We start from the raw sequence: 25,476 nt of genomic DNA, 5'->3' as shown, positions 1-25,476 counted from the left end.
TTTGACAATGATACAGTTGCTTTAATAAATGATTCAGCGATAATATGAAAGGAAAAACAAAAGGCCAGTACACAATAACTGTTGCCATTTAGTCTGTGAAAAAAGAAAGCTAAAAGTTTAACTTTTCATAAGAGTACACAAAGAAAAATTTAACTTAGTTACTATTCCATGGAAAGTTACATATGTTTTGATAAAATTTGTTTTTGAGTGCTAAAACAAAAGTGTGAAATAGGTCACTAGAATAAAAATAAAGCAGAAGACTAAATGTTACATACACTCTGATCTGTTCAGTGTCTGGATAACATCTTTCCCTTCATGTGTTACTTTGCAGGAAATTGATTCACATTTATCATACTCGGTGGAATTTAAAGAGAGGAAAGAGCTTGCCGTGTAAAGATTGTTACTCTGTTTGATGACTTGTGACGTGGAAACCCCATCCGTCCTTTTTTGACCATTCACTTGAAACTCCATTGATAAAACCCTGGGGTAAAAATCATTCATAAAACAAACTACGGTGGCCATCCCAGTCTTCATCTCTTCTTGAGAAGGAGGATATAGCAACACAGATGGTGCCTTCACTTCACCGTCTGTTTGATAAAATAAAGAGATATTTCATGAGGAACATCTTATATACAGTGTACCATTACAGATAAATTCCTTTGTTTATTATCAAATTTATTTATTGGAGTTCATTACCTAATGAAATTAAAAATAATAATTTACCATAGTAAAAAAGAAACCTAATTTCCTTTCAATACCAAATCATGTCTACAGTAATTAAGAAAACAAAAACACCATTATGACATTGAAAATTATTGCAAAATAAAATGAACACAGCTTCACTTTTACTAATCTATGTGAATATTACCTTCAGTAAATCAACATTCATGGGACAAAAAGAAAAGTGCAGAATGTAAAAATGTCAACTAAACAATCTGTATCTGTCTTCACTAATTAGAAATCTCTTGTGCTTATGGATTTCTGAATTTTCTAAATATATCTATATAAATATTGTTGTTCAAAACCTAAACATGGCAGGTCCTTGCAGTAAAAGGACTTGTCAACATTTTCAAATAGATGTTTTAATTTTAAAAATAGCATTTCTTATGGAGAAAATGGAGAATTATGTAATTGTATTCACATAGAAGCTGGTCACTTTGTCTAGATAAGTACAATAAGACTGAAATATTAAATCTATTAAAGACACATCAAATAAAATAATTACTCAACAGTTATATAATATTAGGAAAAAAACAATGTTCTTAGATTTTTATGGCAGACTTATTAAAAGCAAACAAGCTGCAGTCTTGAATATAAGATAAGACAATGGTACTAACATGTGGCGCAGTCTTACTATGAGGATTATTTATTAAGCCAATTTTCCAATATAATTTCTTTATTAACAAGGTCCATATATGTTATACATGTTCTATTATTGTTATTGTTTTTAACTGGTCATGTGTGTAATAATGAAAAATACATTTATTAACAAATGTACTGTACAGGTTGCTCTTGCTATAGTATAGTATCAATCTTTAAAGGATCTTTATAAAAGAACCAAAAGTCCAAATTAAATACCATATGAATGTTGTATTACCCAACTAATCATAATTTGTTAATTAATGTTATAAAAACCTTTTCCAATTTTTTAACAAAGTATTTGACCATTTAATATTACCTGTTAAGTATTAGTATTTTTGTATTGTACACAAATCACTGGTATGTACTTATAATAAATAAAAAATGCACATACAAAGAAAATACTTTAATATGTAATAAAATATAAAAATAAAAAATGGTTTCCTACATGCATAAACAGTTATAAAAAAAACCTACTATGTTAGGTTGGGTTCAATCACTGAGAACAGTGACTTACATCGTACAAAAACTGCATACCTTCTGTCAGGGGCCCATGAGACAATGACCCCAATGGGAACGCTTGTTATGGTGACAACTGTCTAAAACTCACCACACACGTTACAATATGATTGTACAATCTCCTGACTAACTACCAAACATTGATGCAAGGATCTGCCTGGTTAGATACTGGTTGAATATTTTAAGTACTTCCTTATATTACATATTTTGTTGAATCTAAAGTTTTTTGTACAAATATTTAGTGGTTAGATTATAATGTGTGTGGTGATAACTTTGGAGTGATTTTCTCCAGGACATAATATGAAGAAAAATCTTCCCTGCAGAACAAAAAAAATAACCAAAAAGTATTTTTACCAGTTCCCTGGTCTACCAAAAAAAAAACGTTCCGTTGTTAGAGATTTCTTAAAAATATGGGAATAAACCTTATGTGAGACACAGAAAGATATATAGATTTGTTTTAAAAAGTTATACAAATTTACATGATGAGAAATGTTTTGTTTTATCATTTCTTGGGTGATTCTTAATGGAATACTGGAATAGACTTTACTAAAACTGCTTATAAATGCCGGGTCCATAGAAAAAAATCATGTTTAAATAACCTGTATAAATTTAATTTATATACATTTATAAACAAATCCGACAGATCTGAACACTCAATGTACACTTTCAACTTCCAGATCATGGGGTGATAGCAGAATGACTGCAATGCTTTAATACTTACTTAGGTTTATGGATTATTATAATAAATCTTATTTTATAGAATTGAATGCTCACAGTTATTCAACTATTAAGTTAATAATCTATTACTTGTAAATCAGTATAAATGGTTAATAATAGATATGAACACCGTGATCTTTTAGGTTATACTTATATTCTCATACTAACACAAAATATCACATATTTGAATTTCAATTAGGTATCAGATAAAAGATAGACTTTACAGATACTTTTTTCCATAGCTATGAAAAATACTGCAGAATGTAATATATATCAAAATAAATATTTGAAATTTAATTTTCAGGAGCATAAAGTGATAGAAAAGGAAAAAGGAAACACAATAATCAACATATACACAAAGATTTGTAGGAACTTACTCAGGACGGTCAAACCGGTTCCACCACCGAAAATCCACCACAGTGTTTGAGAGCTGTGCAAAAACAGAACTACTTCCTATAATGGGACCTAGAGATGAGTACTGATACTGTGGCCATGATCACCGTCTTAAGAACATAACCATAAAGTAGATATCCCAATGTAAAACTGCTGATATGTACACACTTGTGAGGAAACATAAGATGAGTTTATTCCATTGTGCAAGTTGCCTTTTATTATTATTATTACACAGTATTTATATAGCGCCATCATATTACACAGCACTGTACAAAGTGATATCACTAACTGTCCCTCAAAGGAGCTCACAATCTAATGTCCCTACCATAGTCATTAATGTAGTCTAAGGTCAATTTTTTTTAGGGAGAAGCCAATTAACCTAACTGCATGTTTTTGGGATGTGGGAGGAAACCGAAGTAGCCGGAGAAAACAGCAGATAATGTCCTGACTGGGAATCGAACCTGGGACCTAGCACTGCAAAGGCCAGAGTGCTAACCCCTGAGCCAACGTGCTGCCTTCGCATAGAACCTGAAACGGTCAATGTTCACTAACTAAAAATCCAAAAAAGCAAATAGGTATTTTAGTTGTGACACACAAAAATACCTGTTCGTTATATTACACTAGCAAAGCTAACAAAATTATAAGAAGGACCTAATATTTTAAAAACCTCTAACTAATCTTCTATCTATAAAGATTAATAGTGGTATGTGATGCAATGATAAGGATAATAGTAATGTATAATACCAGAACATTTTTGATATGATACCATAGAATAACACTTCACTATATCATATAGCTAAATGATCAGACAAGTCAGTTGCTAATGTTTTAAAGGACTTCCAACATACTGTCTTATATAAAATTGATATGATTTAATAACTAGGATAATGATGATGATAGTTACTATCTTTCTTCATATCAAATTTTTTTCAGTAAATATTTATTAATAGAACAATGAATTCCTACCCAATGAGATTGAATATTAAGTCTAATTTAGGCTAAATATAAAAACTATAAAAAATATATTTCAGTTTTTTTTGACATTGTCTTTTTTACTTTGATGGCAGTATATCTAATAAGATCATGATATTATAAATTGTTTGTGTTGTGTTCAATGACACAGAATAAAATATAATTTATATAATATAAAATATTCTATAATATAAAAATATTAAAGTCTATTGAAATATAAAAGATATAAATATAAATATTTATATAAATGTACAAATGTGTTATTTGAGTTATTAGCTAACTCTATATGTTGACAGCTTTCTAAAATATAGTATGCTATTAGTATTATGGTTTTTCCTGCTATAAGCCCATAAAGCTACCATCTTAACTTATTAAAACATTTATATAAAATTATACAAGCCATGAAAGTTTGTGCTACACAGATAATTTCTTTCTTGTATAAATGAGCAGACAGCTTTGACATAGATCATTGTCAGTGGACTGGAAAACAGCTGTGACACATTTGGTGAATGACACAAAGTGTTCTTTTTTTTTCTAAAGAATTCCAAATAACTTACAAAAAAAATACTGAATTACTAAAACATACTACATACATGCATACAGATCAGCAAGGTAGTAACTGCTTAACATCAAATACATTTTTCCACTTTAAAATAAATTTTAAAATGGACTCACCTTAAAAATCTCATCTAGGCATTTGTGAGACATAACCCTCATAACACCCCAAAGAACAATCACAGAAAACAAAATTCTTAGCAACATTAGTATGAATAATAATGTAAGTGTACCATATGGAAAAAATAAAAATCTAATAAAGAAATGTGCTACTTACTGATGACGGACAGCCTGGTCCCAGAGCCGAAAAGGTACTCACACTGATACAACCTTGTTCAAAAACCATGTCCAGTTAAACAACATATGGTGAAAATATACAATGACAGACTTGCAGGTGTCCTTTCTGTGTACTTGATAATTGTTTTTGCTTTATTTGTGCTTGTCAAATATTCAGTATAAGCTTTTCAGCACTACAAGGAAAATAACAATCGAAGGATGATAACAACAATAATATTATTATGGGCATATGAGGTATGTAACAGTAAAAGCAGTTTGCTGTCTAGTAAATCTGAGGCTGCATTTTGTAGTTTAGTACAGTGTCTCAGATCATTAAATAAAAATATTACTTGATGCATCTTTGTGCAATTTTTAGCAAAGCATACCTTACATAAGAATAAACAGTAAATTCTGTAAAATGCATAGCACACCGATGTAAATATAAGCTAAGGGGAGACAACAGACAGGTATATAAAATGCAGTCAATATATATGATGATCAGGTGTGATGCATATAATATACATCACGTGTATGGTGCATAGCTGTGTGGAGTGTAAAACATAGAAGACTATTTACTGAGGTATGTTCCCCCCGTATTTCTGCGAGTTTCCTCCGGGCACTTGGATTTCTTCCTACATGCAGTTAGGTTAGTTGGCTTATCCCAATATTGGCTTTACACTGTGTTGATGACATATGACTATGGTAGGGATATTAGATTGTGAGATCCTTTGAGGGCCAGTTAGTGATATGAGTATGGTCTTTGTAAAGCATTAAATAACATGTAGGCACTTTATAAATACAAGTAAATACAAATAAATAGGTGGTGTACACCTATTTATTTGTATTTATATATCACAAGATATATAGTTGTATAGGCTTAATTATCTTTCCTGAATAAACAGGAGGCCGGCACATAGTTGTATGCCTTGCCCACCTGTTTGTTTTATCTGCATCTTTAATTGCACAATTTCACTAAAATGAGCACTTAAACATGATAAAATGATCATGCACAGCTATATCTATAATATGTAGGCACAACAACTCTCTGGGCTCCATTGTGATGGTCAGTATCTTAATATATGAGAATGATAAGTGGGAGATGTAAACACAGAACTGACAGATATAACCGGGGAAATTATTAGCGTGTGTGGATCTCCTGATGCACTGAATCTATATAGTACACTTTTCTACACAAATTATGCCAGGGTTTTTTTTTTTTGCCTTCCTCTGAAACAAATATGTCTATAGGGTTTTATATCTGAGATATGTTTATTTCCTTAGTGGTTGGACTTAATGATCTTTTTTTCAACCTGACCTTCTATGTAACTATGTAGTACTGCAGTGAGATTTTATGACATCCGTTGGAACATTACACCTCCTAAAACTATATCAATACATGGAAATGGGCTCTCCAATTAGGCATAGCTGAGCAGTTTTGTGTTCAAATTGTTGTTTATTTGTAGACATATTGGTATTCTTTTTAAGCATTTTAAATAAACTTGTTTGAAGGAATCAACTCCTTGGCAGAAAAAGAGCCACATAGTTAATTTATTCAATTATTAGTCCAAATTTGGGATTTTTGCATCCACCCACTATGTCTTTGTGAGACACAGAAAAGGTGAGCTACATGTGTGTTTCTACATGTGGAACGAATGGAGGAGAAGGTGTGATGTGTGGGGATGCTTTGCTGGTAAAACTATCATAATTCAAGGAACACTTAACACGTGGCTACCACAGAATTCTGCAGTGCTATGCCATCCCATCTGGTTTGTGCTTTGTGAGACCAGCTAGCTGTCCCTTGCATAATTTTCCACATTGCTATGGGTGAATAGTCACACAATGATCCTCAAAACTTCTTGGGTCACATTTTTTGTCCCAGTTACATCAGTTAGTGATGTAAAAAAAATGGTAAATTGTAATGTGGTCACTTTACTACACTAGATGTGCCTGTCAGGATGCTGAGTTCCAATTGTAACAACCTATTATTATTACACAGTATTTATATAGTGCCAGCATATTATGCAGCACTGTACAAAGTCCATAGTCGTGCCACTAACTGTCCCTCTTGGGAGCTCACAATCTAATGTCCCTACCATAGTCATATGTAATTAATGCAGTCTAAGGATAATTTTTAGGGAGAAGCCAATTAACCTCACTGCATGTTTTTGGGATGTGTAAGGAAACCGGAGTACCCGGAGGAAACCCACGCAGACACAGGGGGAACCTGCAATCATACCTGCAATCAAACCTGGGGCCTAGCGCTGCAAAGGCCAGAATGCTAACCCCTGAGCCACCGTGATGCCCCTACTTAAAATTCCCCTACCATAGTGGATCCCCAAAATTCTTAATCTTCATGTGCAGTAATTTCTATCTTGTTGTCCTGTACCTGAGTTGCCTCTTTACTGGTAATGACTAATCCAGGAATGTCTTCATCAGGTCCCTGACATATGCTTTATTTTTTTCAATGAGTCCAGGTGTTTGTGGATAATAGGATATGTGGTACACACAATGAACCACATTGTTTTTAGCCCTTTCATTGATTTTGCAACAGTAAAATGGGAACTGTTGTCATATTTTACTTCTATGGGTAACCCATAGTACTGTTGTAGTCAACTCCATTTCTCCCAACAGGAAGAGGTCCAGTGTAATACACTTGCCAAACTTGTCCATCTAATTATCCTTTATAAATATATTCCTGGGCAAAGTTTTGAAATGGTTCACTTCCTGATTGTCCACGGGCTCATTTCCCATATCTAATGAGTTCAATAATTAAAATGCTAATAGGTTGGTCTAATGATCATTATTGCTATCACCAAAATGGAACTAACATGTCAGATATTGTTCCAGAGTTCTGGGCCACCCCATATTTCTTTTTCATTCACAGTCCATTGTCTTTTTTGCCATGTGGTAATCCAAATGAAAACAGCTCAACTGTCAGTAAAGATGTTTAAGTGCCTTTGATTTCTTTAGGTACCATGGTCACTGCTTGTAATTTAGCACATTGGCTGTGCCCATCTTTCCTACTCTGATCCTTTATTGTCTTTGTGGAGGGCTGAAAAGCTGCAGCAGTCTACATTCCAACTTTCAGTGTGGTGATGGTCGAACCATCAGTGTACCATGCAAATTTTTGTTGTTAACTGTTCATTGCTGCCAAGCTGAAACCTTTTGGAATAGACAGCCATCAATCATAACCACTCAGTCCATTAAAATTCACCAGTCTCTATAGTTGGTTCAAAGCAGTTTGTTATTGAGCAGAGATGTCACCTCTCCCAATTAGATACCATCTCCATTTCTGGAGAGTAAGCTTCTGTTACTGCAGTCCATGCCCCGAGTCCTTCCTGTCTGTGAAATAGGTGAGTCTATCAGTAATACTACTGATACTACAGATTCCAAATTCTGTAATGCTATGAAATACTGCTTTGACCAGACACTGATTGGTATTTTCCTCTCCTCTGGCAAGGGGATCTTTTGCCATAATCTGAAAACATGCCATGTTGATACATCCAGAAGGAAAGGTTTATCTGACTGTATTGGACCCATTTCTTTCGCTAGATCCAATGCATGTTGTTGCACTGGACCCCATGCTGAAAACAGACTTCTTTCTGCTAACATTGAATTGTGAGCCTCAAAATTAATCCAGATGTGGTAGAAAACCTTTATAGTATTCCTGTACACTTTGAGCTTCATTGATGGTTGTAGAGATTGGAGGGCCAGTCCAAATCATTCTTCAAAATTTTATAGACCGAGCAGCTGGATAAATGGAGCAGCTTCTTTTTTCATTTAGTCTGTTACTGTTTGGAAATTTTAAACCTCATCATGCATTGTTCCAGCTATCAATAAGTCATCAATATAATGTAAAGCATAATTTAATGCAATGTCTCTTTTGACAACAATATTTTGCCAAACTAGGTGGTATATACTCCATAATATCCATCTGAATACACCCAACCCGCGTACTCTCTAATTCCCCTTGTTTAACGTATGCCAAAAAGACATATTTATTTGTTCCATTGGAGTATCATATAGCTTGGACACAGCCTAATAAACTGAAAGGGTGATTAGTAAATTCCACTTCCTATATGTCTAAATTCTGTTAGAAGATGCTCATCTGGCCGGCCATCCTGTGCTGGGTGCCATTGCAGTATAAAACACTGTTTATTCTATCCAGTGATGTCAATTGCAGCAGCAAGGAGAACTGAGAAATAACAGCAGCCCCTGATTCCCTTTAGCTGTGCATTCTGAGATGTATTTTATCAGCATCCCCAGCACATGCTCTAAGGTCGTGCACGGCTGAAGGGGACTTTTAGGAGCAGAATAGTGATTTATTCCTGCACTGCCAATGGTTGCTAGGATTTTTACTCACAGTCCCCAGTGCCTATTGTAGTGTTAAGCTAGGCTGACTTGCTACTTGTGTGTGATTTTGTAGGATTTACTATTACTGACCTTGCCTGTATCTGACCCTGTGAGTTTATTCTGCCTGGACTGTCTGGTGGACTGATTACTTGTGAATGACCTGGGTTTGTATTATGGGAGTCTCTGCTGGAATCTTGGTACTCATTATCTGAGGGCTCCTGGTCCTCTTTCAGTACTTCCCCAGACACCATCCCTTGTGCACAGAAGTCATGGGGGCAACCATGTACTTGGACAGTATAACTAGCCCCCTGAGCCTGAGCGGGGGCTTGCTATAGGCAAAGAGTGCTGCATTAGATTGGAGGACCGGTGTCTGGCGAGTGCTGTTGCTGGACCAGGGTCTTTTCAATTTCTGTACTTGCTCTGTAAGCCCCCTGCCCCATCTGTTTTGCAGATGGTTCCTGTGCCTCTTGCAAGCCTGTATTTCCATTGGATCCTGCTTTCCCACCAAATCTTTCCTCAGTGTGTACATCATGTTGACTTTTCCTAAATGGGAACATTTTTAAAAGTTGATCATTAAAATACTATCCTGGTTCATGTTTTAGTTGTTATACATTCTACACTCCACTACACTCCAGAGTTGGCATCTGGATGTGGTGTGATGTAAATCAAGCAAGTATTTTGTACAGTATATTTAGAATATATTTATATCTTTAATAAGGACATGACAACTTTCTTTGTAATTTTTTTCTTGCAGAATATCATATTATTTATTATTGTATATTTTATTATTAATATCTCTCTCTCTCATTTTCTATATATATTGTGACAGAGTGTCCCTGGAAAGGGTAGAAAAGGTCACGAAAATGTTAAAATGGCTCCAGGGAAAAGAGAGTTAATAGGATGTTTTGATGTTTTCGGTAAGAAAGCTGAAACTTTAGGGCCCTGAAGGCAGGCAAGGAAGTGAAAGGGTGGGCCCCTTGGCCCAACCCAATCCTCACTGGGTTAATATGGACCTGCACTCAGGTGTGAGTGAGAGAAGGTGTGCTCAGTGATAGGCTAAGAATGTGTGCTCAGCGAGAGGCCAAGAAGGTGTGCTCAGCGAGAGGCCAAGAAGGTGTGCTCAGCGAGAGGCTAAGAAGGTGTGCTCAGCAAGAGGCTGACAGAGGAAGTACTCAGCCCAGGGGGACTCCAGGCTGAGAGAGAGCCAGAGCGGATTCCAGGCTGAGAAAGAGACAGAGGGATGCCAGGCTGAGAGAGAGCCAGAGTGGATTCCAGGCTGAGAGAGAGCCAGAGTTGATTCCCGGCTGAGAGAGAGCCGGAGTGGATGCCAGGCTAAAGGAGAGCCAGAGGGTTCCGGGAAAGCCAGCGGCCAAACAGTACTACTAAACTATGAGTAGACCAGTACTGATATAGGGTGTTAGTAAGAGAGGGCACCTAAGTGAGGTAGCCAGATGCCCAGCCCGGTACTGTTTATTGTTTTACTGTAAAGTGCTGGGGAGTGTACCCACAGCCGTATAATATGTGTGTGTATGGTGTCATATAAAGAAATATCTTCTCTGATTTCAATTACTTATAGGAAAATGATCTTCTCTTAAAAAACATAGTTACATAGTAGGTTAGGTTGAAAGCTGATGACACCGGTTAGGGGTAGAGCCCTTTTTGAGGGGGCAGAGGTCTGTCACCTTTTGAGCCCTCAGTCTTCTGTATAAAGGGTGTGTGTTGGCCATTTAATGAAGGAGGTTGTAAATTTGACAGAGCCTGCTGCTTCAAACATGAGTGTACCGAATGTGGGGGGATGCATGAAGCTGTCTGCTGCTTTAGATTTGGTGGGGGAAAAGGCACGGATTTCGCTGGAAAGAGGAATGCCGCCAGTGAAGGTAGGGCCAATGAAGCCGTTCCTAAGTAAGTATCCGGATGGCGCGGCAGCTCAGCTTTTGGAGGACAGGTTTTTAGCGGGTTTTTTGATTCCTTGTTCACTGAAGGTGCCGTCTCCTTTGGCAAGGAATTTGAAGTCTTCTAGAATGCACCCTGATTTTGTGAGGGAGAAATTGAGTAAGGAGGTGGGGCAGGGTAGGATAGGGGGGGCGTTCTTGGATTCTCGGTTAGGGGTCATGACCGAGTAGGAGCCAAATAAATTTCATCTCAATAATCATTTGTCCTTCCCGGCCGGTGCCTTGGTAAACAAGGCTATTTATCCACAGCTATATTTGGTTTCTTACACGTCATTTGACAGTGCTCTGAAATGGGTTCAGAGGTGTGGTAGGGGTGTTGGCAAAGGCGGACATCAAGGTGGCCTTTAGATTACTGCCAGTTCATCCGGAGATTTTTGGGTTGTACCTGGGATGGAGCCTTTTATGTCGATCGCTGTTTGCCAGTGGGGTGCTCTTTGTCCTGTGCTTTATTTGAAACGTTCAGTTCATTTTTGGAGTGGGCTGTACGGGAGGTAGCTTGGGTGGTTTCAGTCATTCATTACTTGGATGACTTCTTGTTCATTGGGCTGCCTGGTAAGAGTGTGTGTAGGGTGTTGGTTGCGACTTTTGAATTTTTGGCAGATAAATTTGGTGTTCTGCTAACAAAGGACAAATCAGAAGGCCTGGTCTTTTTGGGTATTACTATAGATACCTTGGCAATGGAGTGCCGGTTAGCGGGGGACAAGTTGGAGATACTCCGGAAGGAGGTGTTAAGCGCCTGTGGACGTCGGAAGATAACCCTGCAGGAATTGCAGTCGCTCTTAGATAAGTTGAATTTTGCCTGCCGGATTATGCTCATGGGGCGTATTTTTGCAAAGAGACTGACTGTGGCTACTGCAGGGGTAAGTTGCCTGGGGCATTTTATTCGGAGTAAAGACCTAAGGCCCGTTTCCAATGTTCAACTGGAATTGTTTAGAGGTGCGACCGGATCATCGGGGTACGGTGCCTTTTGGCAGGGGAGGTGGAGTGCTGAGGCGTGGCTGGTGTCTTGGAAGGAGGCGGGGTTGGTGACAAATTTGGCGGCCTTAGAATTTTTTCCTAGTGGTGGCACTGGAGTTGTGGGGTAAGAGCTGACAAATAGGCAGATTGGTTTCTGCTGCAATAATTTGAGAGTGGTACAGACGGTGAACGCTTATTCAGCATCTTCTCTGCCAGTGATTCGGTTGTTAAGTTGATTTTTCGTTGTTTGTGTTGGAACATTGCTGTTTGTGCAGTGCATATCCCAGGAACTGTTAACACAATTGCCGATTCTTTGTCTCAGTTTCAGTGGGATTGGTTCCGGCAGTTGGTCCCAGAGACGAAGTGACTTATTTCCTGTGTAGGTTTTTGAGCGGGTTTGGTTTTTTCTTCCAAATTAAGTTAATCGGGCTGTAAAAGGCTTTAGAAAAGGGAAAAGGGTTGTGGATGGGATGCGGCCGGTGTCAATCCAATTGTTGGTGGCAGTGGTCAGGAGGTAGGACGGGATTTGTAGGTCTAGGTTTGAGGTGGTATTGTTTAGGGTGGCTTTTGTTTTAGCTTTCTTCGGGGCATTTTGTATTGGTGAGTTAGCAGTTAGCCCAGCTGCTCAGACCTGGTGGTGTTTCGGTGGGTGATGTGGTTCGTGGGGGAGGTCAGGTTAGGATAGGTTTAGCACGGTCCAAAACATATCAGGCGGGCAGGGAGGTGGACATTGTCATGGGGGGATGGGGGTGGTGTAGTTTGTCCAGTGGAGCCTATGCAGGAATTTTTAGCGATTAGGCTGAGGGGGTTGCCCCTTGTTGATACATGAGGACGGTTTGGCATTGTCTCGGTATCAGTTTTTGGGGTTAATGTAAGTTTTCCTCTCATTCCTTTAGAATTGGGGTGGCTACTGAGGCAGCGCATTGGGATTAGGGGGATTAGGTCATTCAGCGCATTGGTCGCTGGGAATTTTAGAGGTTTGGCTTGTATGTGCGACCGCACCTGGTTTAAGGTGGGGGGGCAGGTGGTGTTCAACACTTAGGGTTGCTAAGGTTTTAGGTGTATTTTTGTTACTTTGTTTTAGGTGGTTCCCAGTGCCTAGTGTGGATCATTGGACATTCATATGTGTGCCTTGGGGCCAGTCAAGGAGCGTTAAGGCCTGATGGTCGGCAATTGGGCATCCCGCGTTCAGACGCTGTGACTCATGGATTGGGGTGCCCAACATGCAATGGAGCAGGGTGCTTGCGGAAATACAGCGGTATTTGATTTGGGACAGGCACTCTGATGTAGTTGTGTTGCATGCGGGGGGGGGGGATGATTTGGGGAAGAGACCAGTGCGGGAACTACTATGTTGCCAGGTGTTGTTGTGGTCTGGTCAAATGTGGTGGCCAGAACACAATGACGGGGGTGAGATCAGCAGCAAAGCTAAATAAGGCAAGGGTCAAGCAGAACAAGTTGTTGGGGGGTTTTGTGGTGCGTAATGGGGGTGTGGTAGTGCGGCATAAAGAATTGGAGGTGGATTGTGGGCTATATTTGGAAAAGGATGGAGTTCACTTGTCGGCGGTTGGCATGGACTTGTAGTGTTTAGGCTTACAAGACGGGATTAAGAGGGCAGTTCGGGTTTGGAGGGGCGCACATGGGCAAGAGATTGCACTTGTGGTGCCATGGCAGTGAGATCTTCGAAAGAATGTTGTTAGTTTTAGCATTTCAGTGGGGGTGAGAGACCCATCTATGGTATGGGAATCTCTGGAATTTTGGTGGGTATTGGAAGGTTGAGTTGTTTTGGTTTAAAAGGGCTGTGAGTGCTGCTGGTATCGTTCCTGAACTGGTTGAATGTGGCTGGGAGCATATATATCACGGCAGTGCAGACCCAAACTAGGGGGTAATGTAGTGGGCCTTTGAGGACCAGTAACCAGAGGAGTATTAGAATTGGTTAAGATTAAAAAATAAATAACTTTTTGTTAATGTATTTATATTTGTTATTTATGGTTAATTATTGTTATTTAGAGTCATTTATGAATATTTCAATGTTTAATAAAGTTGTATGTTTAATAAAAGGCCTTAGGGCCATTTAACCAATGATAATGTGTTGTGTTATGTTGTGTTAATTGGAGGGAGGGCACTGAATGTGGGGGTCTCTGCCTTATCACAGTCAAGTAGCAGTACAGGTAACATAAATCATTGCAATAGAACCTTACAGCAACAAAGCAAGTACTAGGATAAACCATCTTTCAAAGTGATCCAATCCTTCTCAGAATAAGGTGAGATTTAGTAATAAGGTGAAGTCAGTAATAAATAAAGCAAGAATTGGGGTTTTCAGTGGTCCAATTGTACTAAATTATCACTGTATATACAAAACATTTATTACAAATATGTACATTGCATCACAAACAGCATACTAAAAACAAAAAAAGATAAATAGCCACACTGATTATAAGATTTTGCCATCCAAAGTAGCAATCAAACCATCAATTTCTTTTGTCATCCTCTCAACCCGTTTCAAATAATATCTTCGACAGAAGGTGTGCCCATACTCCTCATATTAGATAATCTTTTCACAGTTTTGCAAACTCAATCCTTTGTGACTAAGATTCTTCAAACTCTTTTACCAGTGCATTGGCCAAACCCAATCGATGCTGCTATCCCTCAATCCTAACATTAAAACTATATCTAGATATTGTGGATTTCTCAGGGACAGCATTATTACTCTCAATGAACTGTGAGCTTACCTAGAGGGAGTTCCAGAAAGGCTTCCCACTCAATTCCTAAGCATTTACAGATACTTCTGGAAGGAGTAGTTAGATCTGGGACTTTAGATTTGTAGTTAGAAGGAAGGCAATTCTACAAAACTGGATATCCTTATTTTCTGCTTCTATACACGAAAAAAAAAAAATACAGCATTTATTAAGAACTGAGTGGGTGGAAGTTACAATTTACATTTTTCCAATACTGGAGAAAGCTTTGTCATTTTTTTTCAGCATGAGAACATGTGCATATGTGTTTCTAATACTTCTAATAGTACATGAATAGAATGTGGGAGGGTTCCACACCTATTGGCTATCAATATTGTGGATAATCTGAGGCTTCCTTTTACATTTTCACCTTTTCACTTCCACATTTATTTTGGATAAGGAATTGGGAAGAGAGATTATGTTCAGCCTCATCTGCTCTTTGCATGCCCTGCATAAGTAAAAGAGGAAGCAGTAATGGGCATACAAGGGAAAGAGGGAACATTGGTGGAGTATGCAGTGGCTGGAGTGGAGTTGTCAGCTGTCAGAAGGATGCAGTGTCTGAGATGGTTTGGGGTACAGTATCATTAGTGCTGAGAGAAAGGGAGGTTCAGAGTCAGTAATGTAGGTGGATTTACAAGTACTATCTACTTATAACCCTGCAGAAAGACTTTTTTGTGTTGTGGGGCTGAGGTCTGATTACTTAATTCTAAGGACAGTATCCCAAAGGAACTCTAAATTCAGGACTTGGACACGGTCACTCTGCCATGAAAATGTTCCCCCTGGAGATATGTAAGAATGTCACTAGTATTGGGGCTGTGATTTACTACAAGGATGTCGACTTTGTTTTATGGACACTCTGATGCCCCTATCCTCTTCCCATGTGTGTTGAAGTTTACATTAAAAATGTTAAAAAATACAAATCTTCAAGCCATTGTAAGTTTCTGTCCCCTACCAGGAAGAATATACCAGTACCAGTTGGATGCCCCACAGAGGTGAACACTCCACCCCTTTTGCTGTAGGTTGTCTTTGCAAAAAGAGATAAATGATTCAGTGATTTGTGATAATGGATTGTAAGCACAAAACAAATGTATCATAAATATTTTCCAACTTGTTCTATGTAGGTACAGGTAGTCTTTGGGTTACATTCGAGATAGGGACTGTAGATCTGTAGGTTGAATGCGTATCTAGGTAGGTACAGGTACATTATTTTAATAAATGCAATTAGGACAGATGTTTGTCTCAACATATTATTAGGCAGCATGCTGTCAGTTACTGTAGAAAATCTTCACTGTGAGTGGAAAAAAAAACTTTATGGAGCCTAGACAATATTTAACTTCTGCAGCAAGCTGTGCTTTGATATGCAAAAAGAAACACCTGCAGAGTTTGTCTTGGTCATTAAAGAGTTTCAAGAGTTTGCAGAACCGCAGTCCTTAAAATCACCAACAACCTCAGCTATGTTTAGCAAAAGATTTGCTTCTGTAAGTCATGCAAACTGCCCCCCTCCCTCTATAATGTAACAGATATTGGGGTTTCTTCCCTGTCTTATGCTGATTATTATTATTAATATTAAACAGGATTTATGTAGCGCCAACATATTACGCAGCGCTGTACATTAAATAAGGATTGCAAATTACAGACTAATACTAATACAGACTGATACCAGTACACCCAGCGATCACCTATACTGAACCCAGTAAGTGTACAAGACAATGTCACTGTGTTCCCAGGAGAGACAGATTCAGATGCTGGCTCACACTGACCTGAGCAGAACAATCTGAAATACAAGTATAAATTCATGTAAAAAATGAAACTAGGTACAGCTGGATTTATGTACGTTAATCTCCCATCTTGAACATTAATAAACCCATCTCCCCTCTGCAGAATAAGACAGAGGTGATGAATAGGGCAGCCCAGGACATGGTGCAGGTGACTCTGCCACAGATCTCTGAGTTGTATTCTATTTCCCCAGCTTATTATATAAAGATTACAGACATCAATGTAAATGTGATCAGAGCTGATAGGTCATTGCAGTCTCCTCCTCTATACCTAGCTGTCTTTATTATTAGTATTGTGACACCAATGCAGGATTGGTGGTGGAAGGGAGGTATATTTGCCCAAGACTCCTCTCCTATGTGAAGTAGCAAGTGGAAAACTCACCAGCAAAGTAATTAATAAAGCAGCACTGAGGGTGGGGTTATAACAGAACCAGGAACTCAGTGGGAGGCTGTCTGCCTGGGGACACAGGAAGTTGAACTGTGTGAAAGAACTCAGACCTGAATAGAAAGTTGCTGCAAGTTTTGTTTGGGGCTGACAGGGAGAAGCCCTCCAGCTAATAGACAGGAAAGTCTAATTGATAGTAAGTGCCGGACAGGCAAGGTTTTCTTTTCTACTGTTTTGTTTTGTTTTGCAACCTTTAATAAACCTGGCTGTGGGCCAGCTTGGCACTTGAACCTCGGTGTGGTCTGAGTTGAATGGAGTCCCTTGACCCCAGAAAAGGCGATCCTTGAGCGAAACCCCTTACAGTATGTACAACAAACTATACATAAAACAAATATCATAGTATTCATACTAATGTAGACCTGCGCTTGGGTGATACAGATTAGTGATTTTCCGTACAGTAATCTACACTATTCTGGTTCTATATTCCTAATGACGGTCCCCAAAAAAATTGTATCCAAGGGAAGGAACAACACTGGCAAACACTACATAACACTGGAGTTGTTTGTTAATTTTGCCTAGGGCTTACAGTGCATCAGAACTAGATAGAATTTAATTCTAAAAAATTAAAAGGGCCACTAGAAAGGCATTTCAAGTTTCCATTTTCAGTACTCGCACCTTTTCATGGTGACATCTGGTGATTGACACAGCCAGTCAGTGGCTCTCCAGGAGCAACCTACTGATGCCTCCTGCCACAGAGTGCATACACATAGGCCCCGATTTATTAAAGTCCAAGGCTAGAGAGAACACACTTTCATCAGTAAAGCTGGGTGATCCAGCAAAACTGGAATAGATCTGGTCCAGGATTAAAAACATTTGTTTACAAATAGCTAATGACTTTTAGGGAATCCATTGTAGGTTTGTTGGATCACCCAGCTTTACTGATGAAAATGTATTCTCTCCAGAATACATCAGGGCCATAGCCTCCTTAGTCTCTGTTGTTGATATGCTACCAGTCGGTCCCAGGGAGGCATGCTCCAGCAATTGAAATATGCATGCTCCTGATTTTTGCAGGTTGTTTTGTACCTGTAGTCCTCAAGTGAATAGCTTCTGCTTGGTTTGTCTGAGCACTGGAACCTGGGAGGTATGGGTGTCAACTGACCTCACTGATTAATATAACACTCACTCTTCAATATTTAGTAAGGCTCAGACAAGATGCTCACTGCCTGTAATAGTGTTCAGTTCCTGTCTGTCTGTGGGTGATCTTTGTTGTGTGTTGTCTGAGCTTTGGATAACTTTTTGGATAATGGTGTTGGGTGGAAGTTGTTGGGGGGTCTGCACACAAAATGGAAGGTATCTATCGTTCCCGAGCTTGGACAATTGGCGCCTTGGAGCAATTGTGGTTAGGGTCCAGACCCAAAAAAGGAATAATGTGATGGCCTTCGAGGACCAGCAACCAGTAAAGCCTAAGTTGGGAACAGTGTTGCTTATGTTTAATTTTTATTTAATGGTTATTTAAGGATTATTTATTGGGTAATTTATTGTTTTTTATATGTTTAATATTTGTGGACATTAACCATCTGGGCGGTTAGCCCGCAACTGGTTCGGGGTAAGAAAAGTTGCTACTATCGTTTACCCTGAACCAGGTGCGGGGTAGCTAAAAATATAAACAAGCGTTACAATGCAATCCGATTGTCATACAACATTGTATTCAATATGAAAACTGGCAACCTATTTAGCTGTGTTAAGAAACAGCGACATCTTGTGGTTGAAATGCAAAACGTCAGTAGTCTTATATTTAATTACAACCATTAAACAGTGAATGCTATCTTCTCAATCTCACACCTCCTTCAGTGCCACCCACCTTTCACTCCCCTGCTGCCAGCACTAGCTCTGCTAAGGCATCATCTTCTCAATACACTTCCTTGTCCAGGTCATGTGACTGCTAGTCAGCTGTTCCACTATCACAGAGAACTGGAGTGTTTCATCAACATGCTACCCCTGCTGGTGGAGTTGTGAACACCACCATTCCTAGTGTCCAGGACTCCCTCTGGTGGTAGAGTAAGATGCAGAAGGTCACATGGCTCCCTGCCCTTAAAAGGAAGTGAAGGGCAACAGCAAGTTGCCTGAACAAGGAGATCCTTTGGCTCCGCTTCCAGGTTCCTGTTGTTTGTTTCTCTTGCTCCAGATTTTTTGTGTACTGACCCCTGCTTGTTTCCTGACTATGCTTGTTTGCTGCCCGTCCTGACCTCTTGCCTGTTTCCTTGACCAACTTTGTTCGCTGCCCGCCCTGACCTTTTGTCTCGTCTGACTACTCTCTTGGATTTCCCTTTGTTACTACGTTTATGTTGCAGTCACCTGCCTCTGCGTGCACGGGGACCGCAACCTGGCAGTTGCCCACAGTGCAACACCCTCACCTCTAGAGGTTCTGGTGAAGACTGGGCAGCTGCCTAGAGTCTGCGCCCTGTGCACGTATCCACTTACTGAGTGACACAAAGGGCCCACTATCCTGCCGTGCAGCTACTGTGACAGAAACCAGGTTCTTTAGGGCCCTGAAGCTGGCCAAGAGAGTGAAAGGGTGGGTTCCTTTCCTTTCCCAGGCCCAATCCTGACTGGGTAAATGTGCACCTGCACTCAGGTGCAAGAGAAAGAGGAAATTGATTAGCAACAGGCTGAGGGAAGAGGATCAGCCACTGTGTTACAGGCTTGAGTGTGTTGCAGACTGGAGTGTGTTTAGAAGGCAGCCAGAGGATTCCAGGCTGAGAAGACAGCCAGAGGGCTCCAGGCTGAGAAGGCAGCCAGAGGGATTAAGGCTGTGAAGGGAGCCAGAATCTGTTCCATTCAGGAGAAGGCAGCCAGGGGGTTCCAGGCTGTGAAGGAGCCAGGGTGGGTTCCAGGGCATATGAGAGGGGAAAGAGCTCCAGGAAAGCCAGCGGGCAAAACCAGGTTGGAACTGTGAGTGAAACAGTGTTGATTTAGTGTGTGTTAGTAAGAGAGGACACCTATGTGAGGTAGCCAGAGGCCCAACTCGGCTACTGTTTGTATTTTTGTTGTGAAGTGCTAGAGAGTGTGCTGTAACACTTGTCTAAACAAATAAACCTTCTGTTATTTTGTACTTTTGGAGTCTCTAATCAGCCCTGTAAGCATCCGGTTACCATGAGCAAACCCCAGTGAGACACCACAATAGTTATTAGTATTGTCACAGGTAACAACATGAAGATGTGCCAACCAGTTCAATGGAAGGCAAACATGTCTTGAAGAACACAGCAGTCCACGTCAGGCCCATGAAACCTTGTGGTTACAGGAGCAATATTCACCCTGAATGACTGGGGACATCCAATGGCAGGAAGAAGTTATTGCAGCAGTAAAAATCTCATTCAATATGGACACAGAATTATATCTATATACTCTATAGATCTTCTACATATGATACACATAGGAAACCAGAGCTGGTTTTGAACAAGTTAGTTGTGTTCCTCTAATAAACTAACAGTACCAAGAAGGAAGGTTATCATACTGGCTAAAATATTCACAAACTATTATAGACCTGCTATCTCTCCCTTAGGTGTGCTGATATTCCTGTTTTTAGTGGTGTACAGATTCATGCTATCTTCTGCAAGTTATTATGAATGTCAGTGAAGTGCAAAATCCTAATTTACCTGCACTTTAAAAGATGTTTTTGACACAAGCTGATATCTTAGTGTAACACTGTGGTATTGATATGTTTCATCAAAATATGTGGTGCAGTGATAGTTAGATTCATCCACTGTTTGCACTCCATTGACAACCAGATACCATTTTCTGTTTGGCACATCATCGTTTACAGAGAACCTTTCAGGGATCCCAGATCCTCGCCCCTGTGTGCTACCTGTTCTGAAGTGGTACACCATTTCTATACCACCTCCTTGCTTTTCACGCAGCCAGATTACCCTGTAGATGTCAAAGTTCTTCCCAGTACTCAGAGTGCATGGAATTTCAGCATTTTGTCCTGTCTGAACACTTACAGAAGGTGATTGGACCAAGACAGGCTGAAAATCTCCATCTGTTATAAAAGAAAGTTGTATTATAGGGTTATAAGTACAATTGTAAAAGGAAGTTTCATACAATAATTGCAGTAGTAATGATTTTAGGAAATGCATAAACAAATTGCAAAAGCAAATATTTTTCAGCGTTGCCTAAAGAAAGCAAGAACCAAGCAATCTTAAATGTGCATCTGTGAACCCTATTACTATTTTATTTTAATACTTGTAAGTCAATTTTTCATATATTCAATACCCCTATAAAAGTTGCATTTTATACTATATACATGTTACCCTTACAGGAGATCTGAGTTATTAGGAACAGGAGAACTGAAACCCAGAGCATTGTGAGAAGTAAGACAGGTCAGGTCTGTAGATACAGAACCCCATGATCAATTTATTTCTTACAACATGCAAATGTTTTGAATTGATATACAAATCTGACATTGATTGCATGTACTTTAGAAGTCAGGCAACATATACTGCATGTATTGCGAGTGCTTATTTAAGTGAACTTGATATTAGGTAGATTGACATTAGGGAGGAGCAGGAGAAATTTTAACAAAGTGAATATTGAGATAGAAAATTGACCTTTGAATGTCACATATAAAATTGACTATGTTACGGGCAAGACATTTTTTTTCAAGGGATAGATTTAAAGGTAAGCAAACAATGCAAGAAGAAAATGTAAAAAATATGATACCGTGGTGGTCCTATTTACATTTTTTTACTGTTTCTGATTAAAAAAGGCTCACAAAATGTGAACATTCAAAGAAATAATTTTAAAATTCACACCAGATGGTACAGAGTGCCCTTAGAATTACAGAAATTTCATCCAAAGTGATCCCCCAAAAAATAGCATATTGTTTCTCCATAAATCAACATTAAAATACACAGGCTTTTTCTGTTACAGGTAGTCCCTGGGTTATAAAGGAGATAGGACTAGGTTTGTTCTTAAGTTGAATTTTTATGTAAGTCTGAACAGGTACATTATTACCATGTACATTATTATTATTGTCTTTTATTTTAAACACAAATAGAAGCAAACACTGAAGGTCCTCCCCACCTTCATATTAAAACCAGGCCCTCTATTTCTTTGGCATGGAACTTTGAGGCCCTCCCTAAAATTTAGTTTAATAATTTACTAAAGAATTTACAGTAAATAACTGTAAACAGTGGGACGTATATTACAATGATCCAGAGCTTGCAAGCCCTTTATCAACCTTATTGCAACTTGAACCAGGGTTTTTTCCTTTCCTCTGGATCAACTGTATGAAGGATTTATATTTGGGATATGTATATTTCTCTAGTGGTTGAACTCAGTGCCCCTGATTCATCAAGCAGAATCGGATTATCGGTCGCGCATTCGCGATCTGAAATCGTACGCGATCGCGCTATTCAGCAACTGGAAAAGATCGCGGCCGGAGCCGCGCATCTCCGGCAGCTTTACACTGGCGAGCTTGTATTAAAAGTCACTGTTCCCCTAAAAAATCATTCTTTCGAATGGCACACACATTACCCATAGCCCTAAAAAAAAATGTTTGCGCTGTTAAAATGTTTTTAACATTTATGTGCGCTAAGAAAAAAGCATATTTTTAAATCACTCATTTCTTTCCTGTTAGGCAAGAGTTAACCGAATTCAACTCCTCTCCATAGGCGCCTATGGAAAAGCTTCCGATGCCGTGTCGGATACGTGTGCACGAGCGCGATGTTGCGAGCCTGACATCGAGCAACTTTTTTTTTTTTTATTCTCAATAAAGTAACAAGCGCGCACACGTTCTTTTGCTGCTTACGTATATGTGTGTGTGTATTTATTAGTGATCAGAAGGGGACAATCAATGGCATAGAGTGATCAGAAGGGGAATATGAACGGCACATGAGTGATCAGAAGGGGAATATGAACGGCACATGAGTGATCAGAAGGGGACAATCAATGGAACATGAGTGATCATGAGTGACTTTCAACAATAAATGTGTACTGTAGTCTTCCTAATGGAAAAATAAGGCATCCCCTGAAAATAAGACCTAGGGCATATTTTGGCATTTCAAAAAATATAAGACAATGCCTTATAATCGGGGAAACAGGGTATTTAATTTTTTTAATAAAGGTAATTTTTTTTACATAATTGTGTGTTTTATATAAATAAACATTATATTTAATTTATATAAAATATAAGTTATATATAATGTTTATATTTATATTTGTTATTTATATTAATAGTTAATCATTGTCATACTAAAAGGCCTACGGGCCAGTTAACCAACATATGGTAGTGTGTTTATTTGGGGTTATTTGTAAAGGTGGTAAGTGTGTATCAAAGAGGAGGGAGAAGGGATTTTCTAGTGGTGGGGAATGCAAGTCTGCGTAACTATGATTTGCCACAGTCATGGATTGTAAACACTAAATGTTACTTTGTTTGAAATGACACTATCCTTATTTTTAATATTTGTAGTAGACACATCAGCCAAAATGCTGAATGGAAATATTCCTGTTTCTGTTCTTTAAATAAGCAGTTTTTGACTGGAAGATAAAGAAATATGTGATATTTAACAAATTAATGTTAATTGTTGTCTATACAGATTGCACAAGAAATACATGATAAAGGAGGGCACATGAATTGGAAAATATATGTTTGATGGGCAATCACGGTGCTTTTTTAATTGCTTTGACAGTAGTTTTGCATTAAAATAAAATTCATATTTTGTAAAAGAATGTACAGAATTGAATATTCTTATTATTATTTTGTTTCCCTATATTTAGTCCCATCAAAGTGAACCTAAAGTTACACCTTAAAATGGTAAATAAGTTAGGTGATTAGTGCAGAAAGAGACAGACAATGTCCCTTCTGCAATAGTCTGTCCTACCTACCAAATCGAGCCAGCGAACTGTCAAAAAAGCTGAACTGTGCCTGCATACTCAGCAAGCCTGGCTTACCATATGCAGGCTGGGAATGAATGAACTCCCTGCAGAGGCCAAAGATTGGGATGCAGAAGAAAAGACGGGAAGATGCCCTGTGACGGAATGTGAACAGGTGAGTATAGCCGGTTTACTTCCACATTCCTTTATTTCCTTCATAATTTTAAATAAAAAGTGGACCAGTTAAGGTGAAGTCAGCCTACAAACAAGAGGCTTTTATTCATAAAACAGTAGTGTATTTTCATAAAAAAATTTACACTTCCAAAAAATGTCTGTGAAAGTGTTCATGTTTGATGTACAAATGTTCTGTTTCCAGAGACAATGGACTAGTCTTAAATACCTGGCTTTAACATTGGGTTCTGTGATACCACTGGTCCAGATTATCATTTCAATAAATTAATAAACATAGATCATAAGGAATACAACAGAATCTAATATATAAAGAAATATCTTAAAATACCCTTCTAATAAAGAAATACCCTGTTCTGTGCAGGTAATATGTATTAGTTCCTTCTAGCAGTGTATCAGTGTGGAACATGCTACCAGATTCATGCCACATAAAGCAATAATAATCCGCTTCATCCTCTGCTGTCGCTGAATTGATGAATAGATATCCTGTGTTCTTTGAGGTGTCTTTAGATCCAAAGAACCGATCAGGGATCCCAGTTCCATGGTGTTTTTCACTGTCACTTTTATATTGTAACAGATACTGAGGTTTCTCCCCTGTTTTCTGCTGGAACCAGTGCACCCAGCGATCACCTATACTGAACCCAGAAACTGTACAAGACAATGACACTGTGTCCCCCAGAGAGATGGACTCAGACGTTGGCTGGGTCACACTGACCTGAGCAGCACAATCTAAAATACAAAAGTATATCCATGTAAAAAGTAAAGCAGGTACAGCTTGAATTATGTACATTAATCTCCCACTTTAGCCATGAATAAATCCATTTCCCCTCTTACATGTGCAGAATAAGACAGAGGTGATGAATAGGGCAGCCCAGGACATGGTGCAGGTGACTTTGCCACAGATCTCTGAGTTGTATTCTATTTCCCCAGCTCATTATATACAGATTACAGACATCAATGTAAATGTGATCAGAGCTGATAGGACATTGCAATCTCCTCCCCTTTTCCTAAGGCATAAAGTGCACCTGGCATCAGATATATTTTTTTATCAAGTCATTAATGCAAAGTAATGAATAAGTGTAACAATTACAGGTATGTATTACATCTAATAGAGACCACATCATTCCCTTGATAATAATCTCATCATTTTTTTTTAGAAGATGGCACTAACTTTTTAATTACTGTCCTGGATTCAGCTTTTTCAATACTTACTAGAATGACATGGTGGCTCATGGGATGGTGAACGCACCATGTCTAGAAAAAGATGATAGTTATGAAAACAAAGTGATTAAAAGCAACCTTTTAGAACTGATGTTCTAGTGATCTGATAACAATTACCTACAACTTGGTTTTTGCAAGGCAAGAGAGCACTTTTTTTCATTATTGCTTAGCTGTACTGCAGTGTTTCTGAAGTTGGTGTCTAAGGCAGCCAGATCTCCAGGGGTTGGGGACAATATTGATCTTAGTTC

At 38.8% G+C, this 25,476-nt stretch overlaps 1 gene segment (V, D, J or C); it reads right to left on the bottom strand.

Annotated features, from left to right (window-relative positions):
- LOC140333738 (immunoglobulin lambda variable 5-45-like) lies at nucleotides 1-24,921 on the bottom strand. The segment is given in 4 exon segments: nucleotides 1-587; nucleotides 4,793-4,827; nucleotides 24,412-24,736; nucleotides 24,842-24,921. Coding segments are annotated over 4 exon segments (726 nt in total).
- Nucleotides 24,922-25,476: the final 555 nt, after the last annotated feature.

This window comes from Pyxicephalus adspersus, chromosome 6, assembly GCF_032062135.1.
Source record: "Pyxicephalus adspersus chromosome 6, UCB_Pads_2.0, whole genome shotgun sequence".
NCBI classification, from domain to species: domain Eukaryota; kingdom Metazoa; phylum Chordata; class Amphibia; order Anura; family Pyxicephalidae; genus Pyxicephalus; species Pyxicephalus adspersus.
Note: the sequence above shows the minus strand (reverse complement) of the source record. Positions and strands in the feature narration are given on the sequence as shown.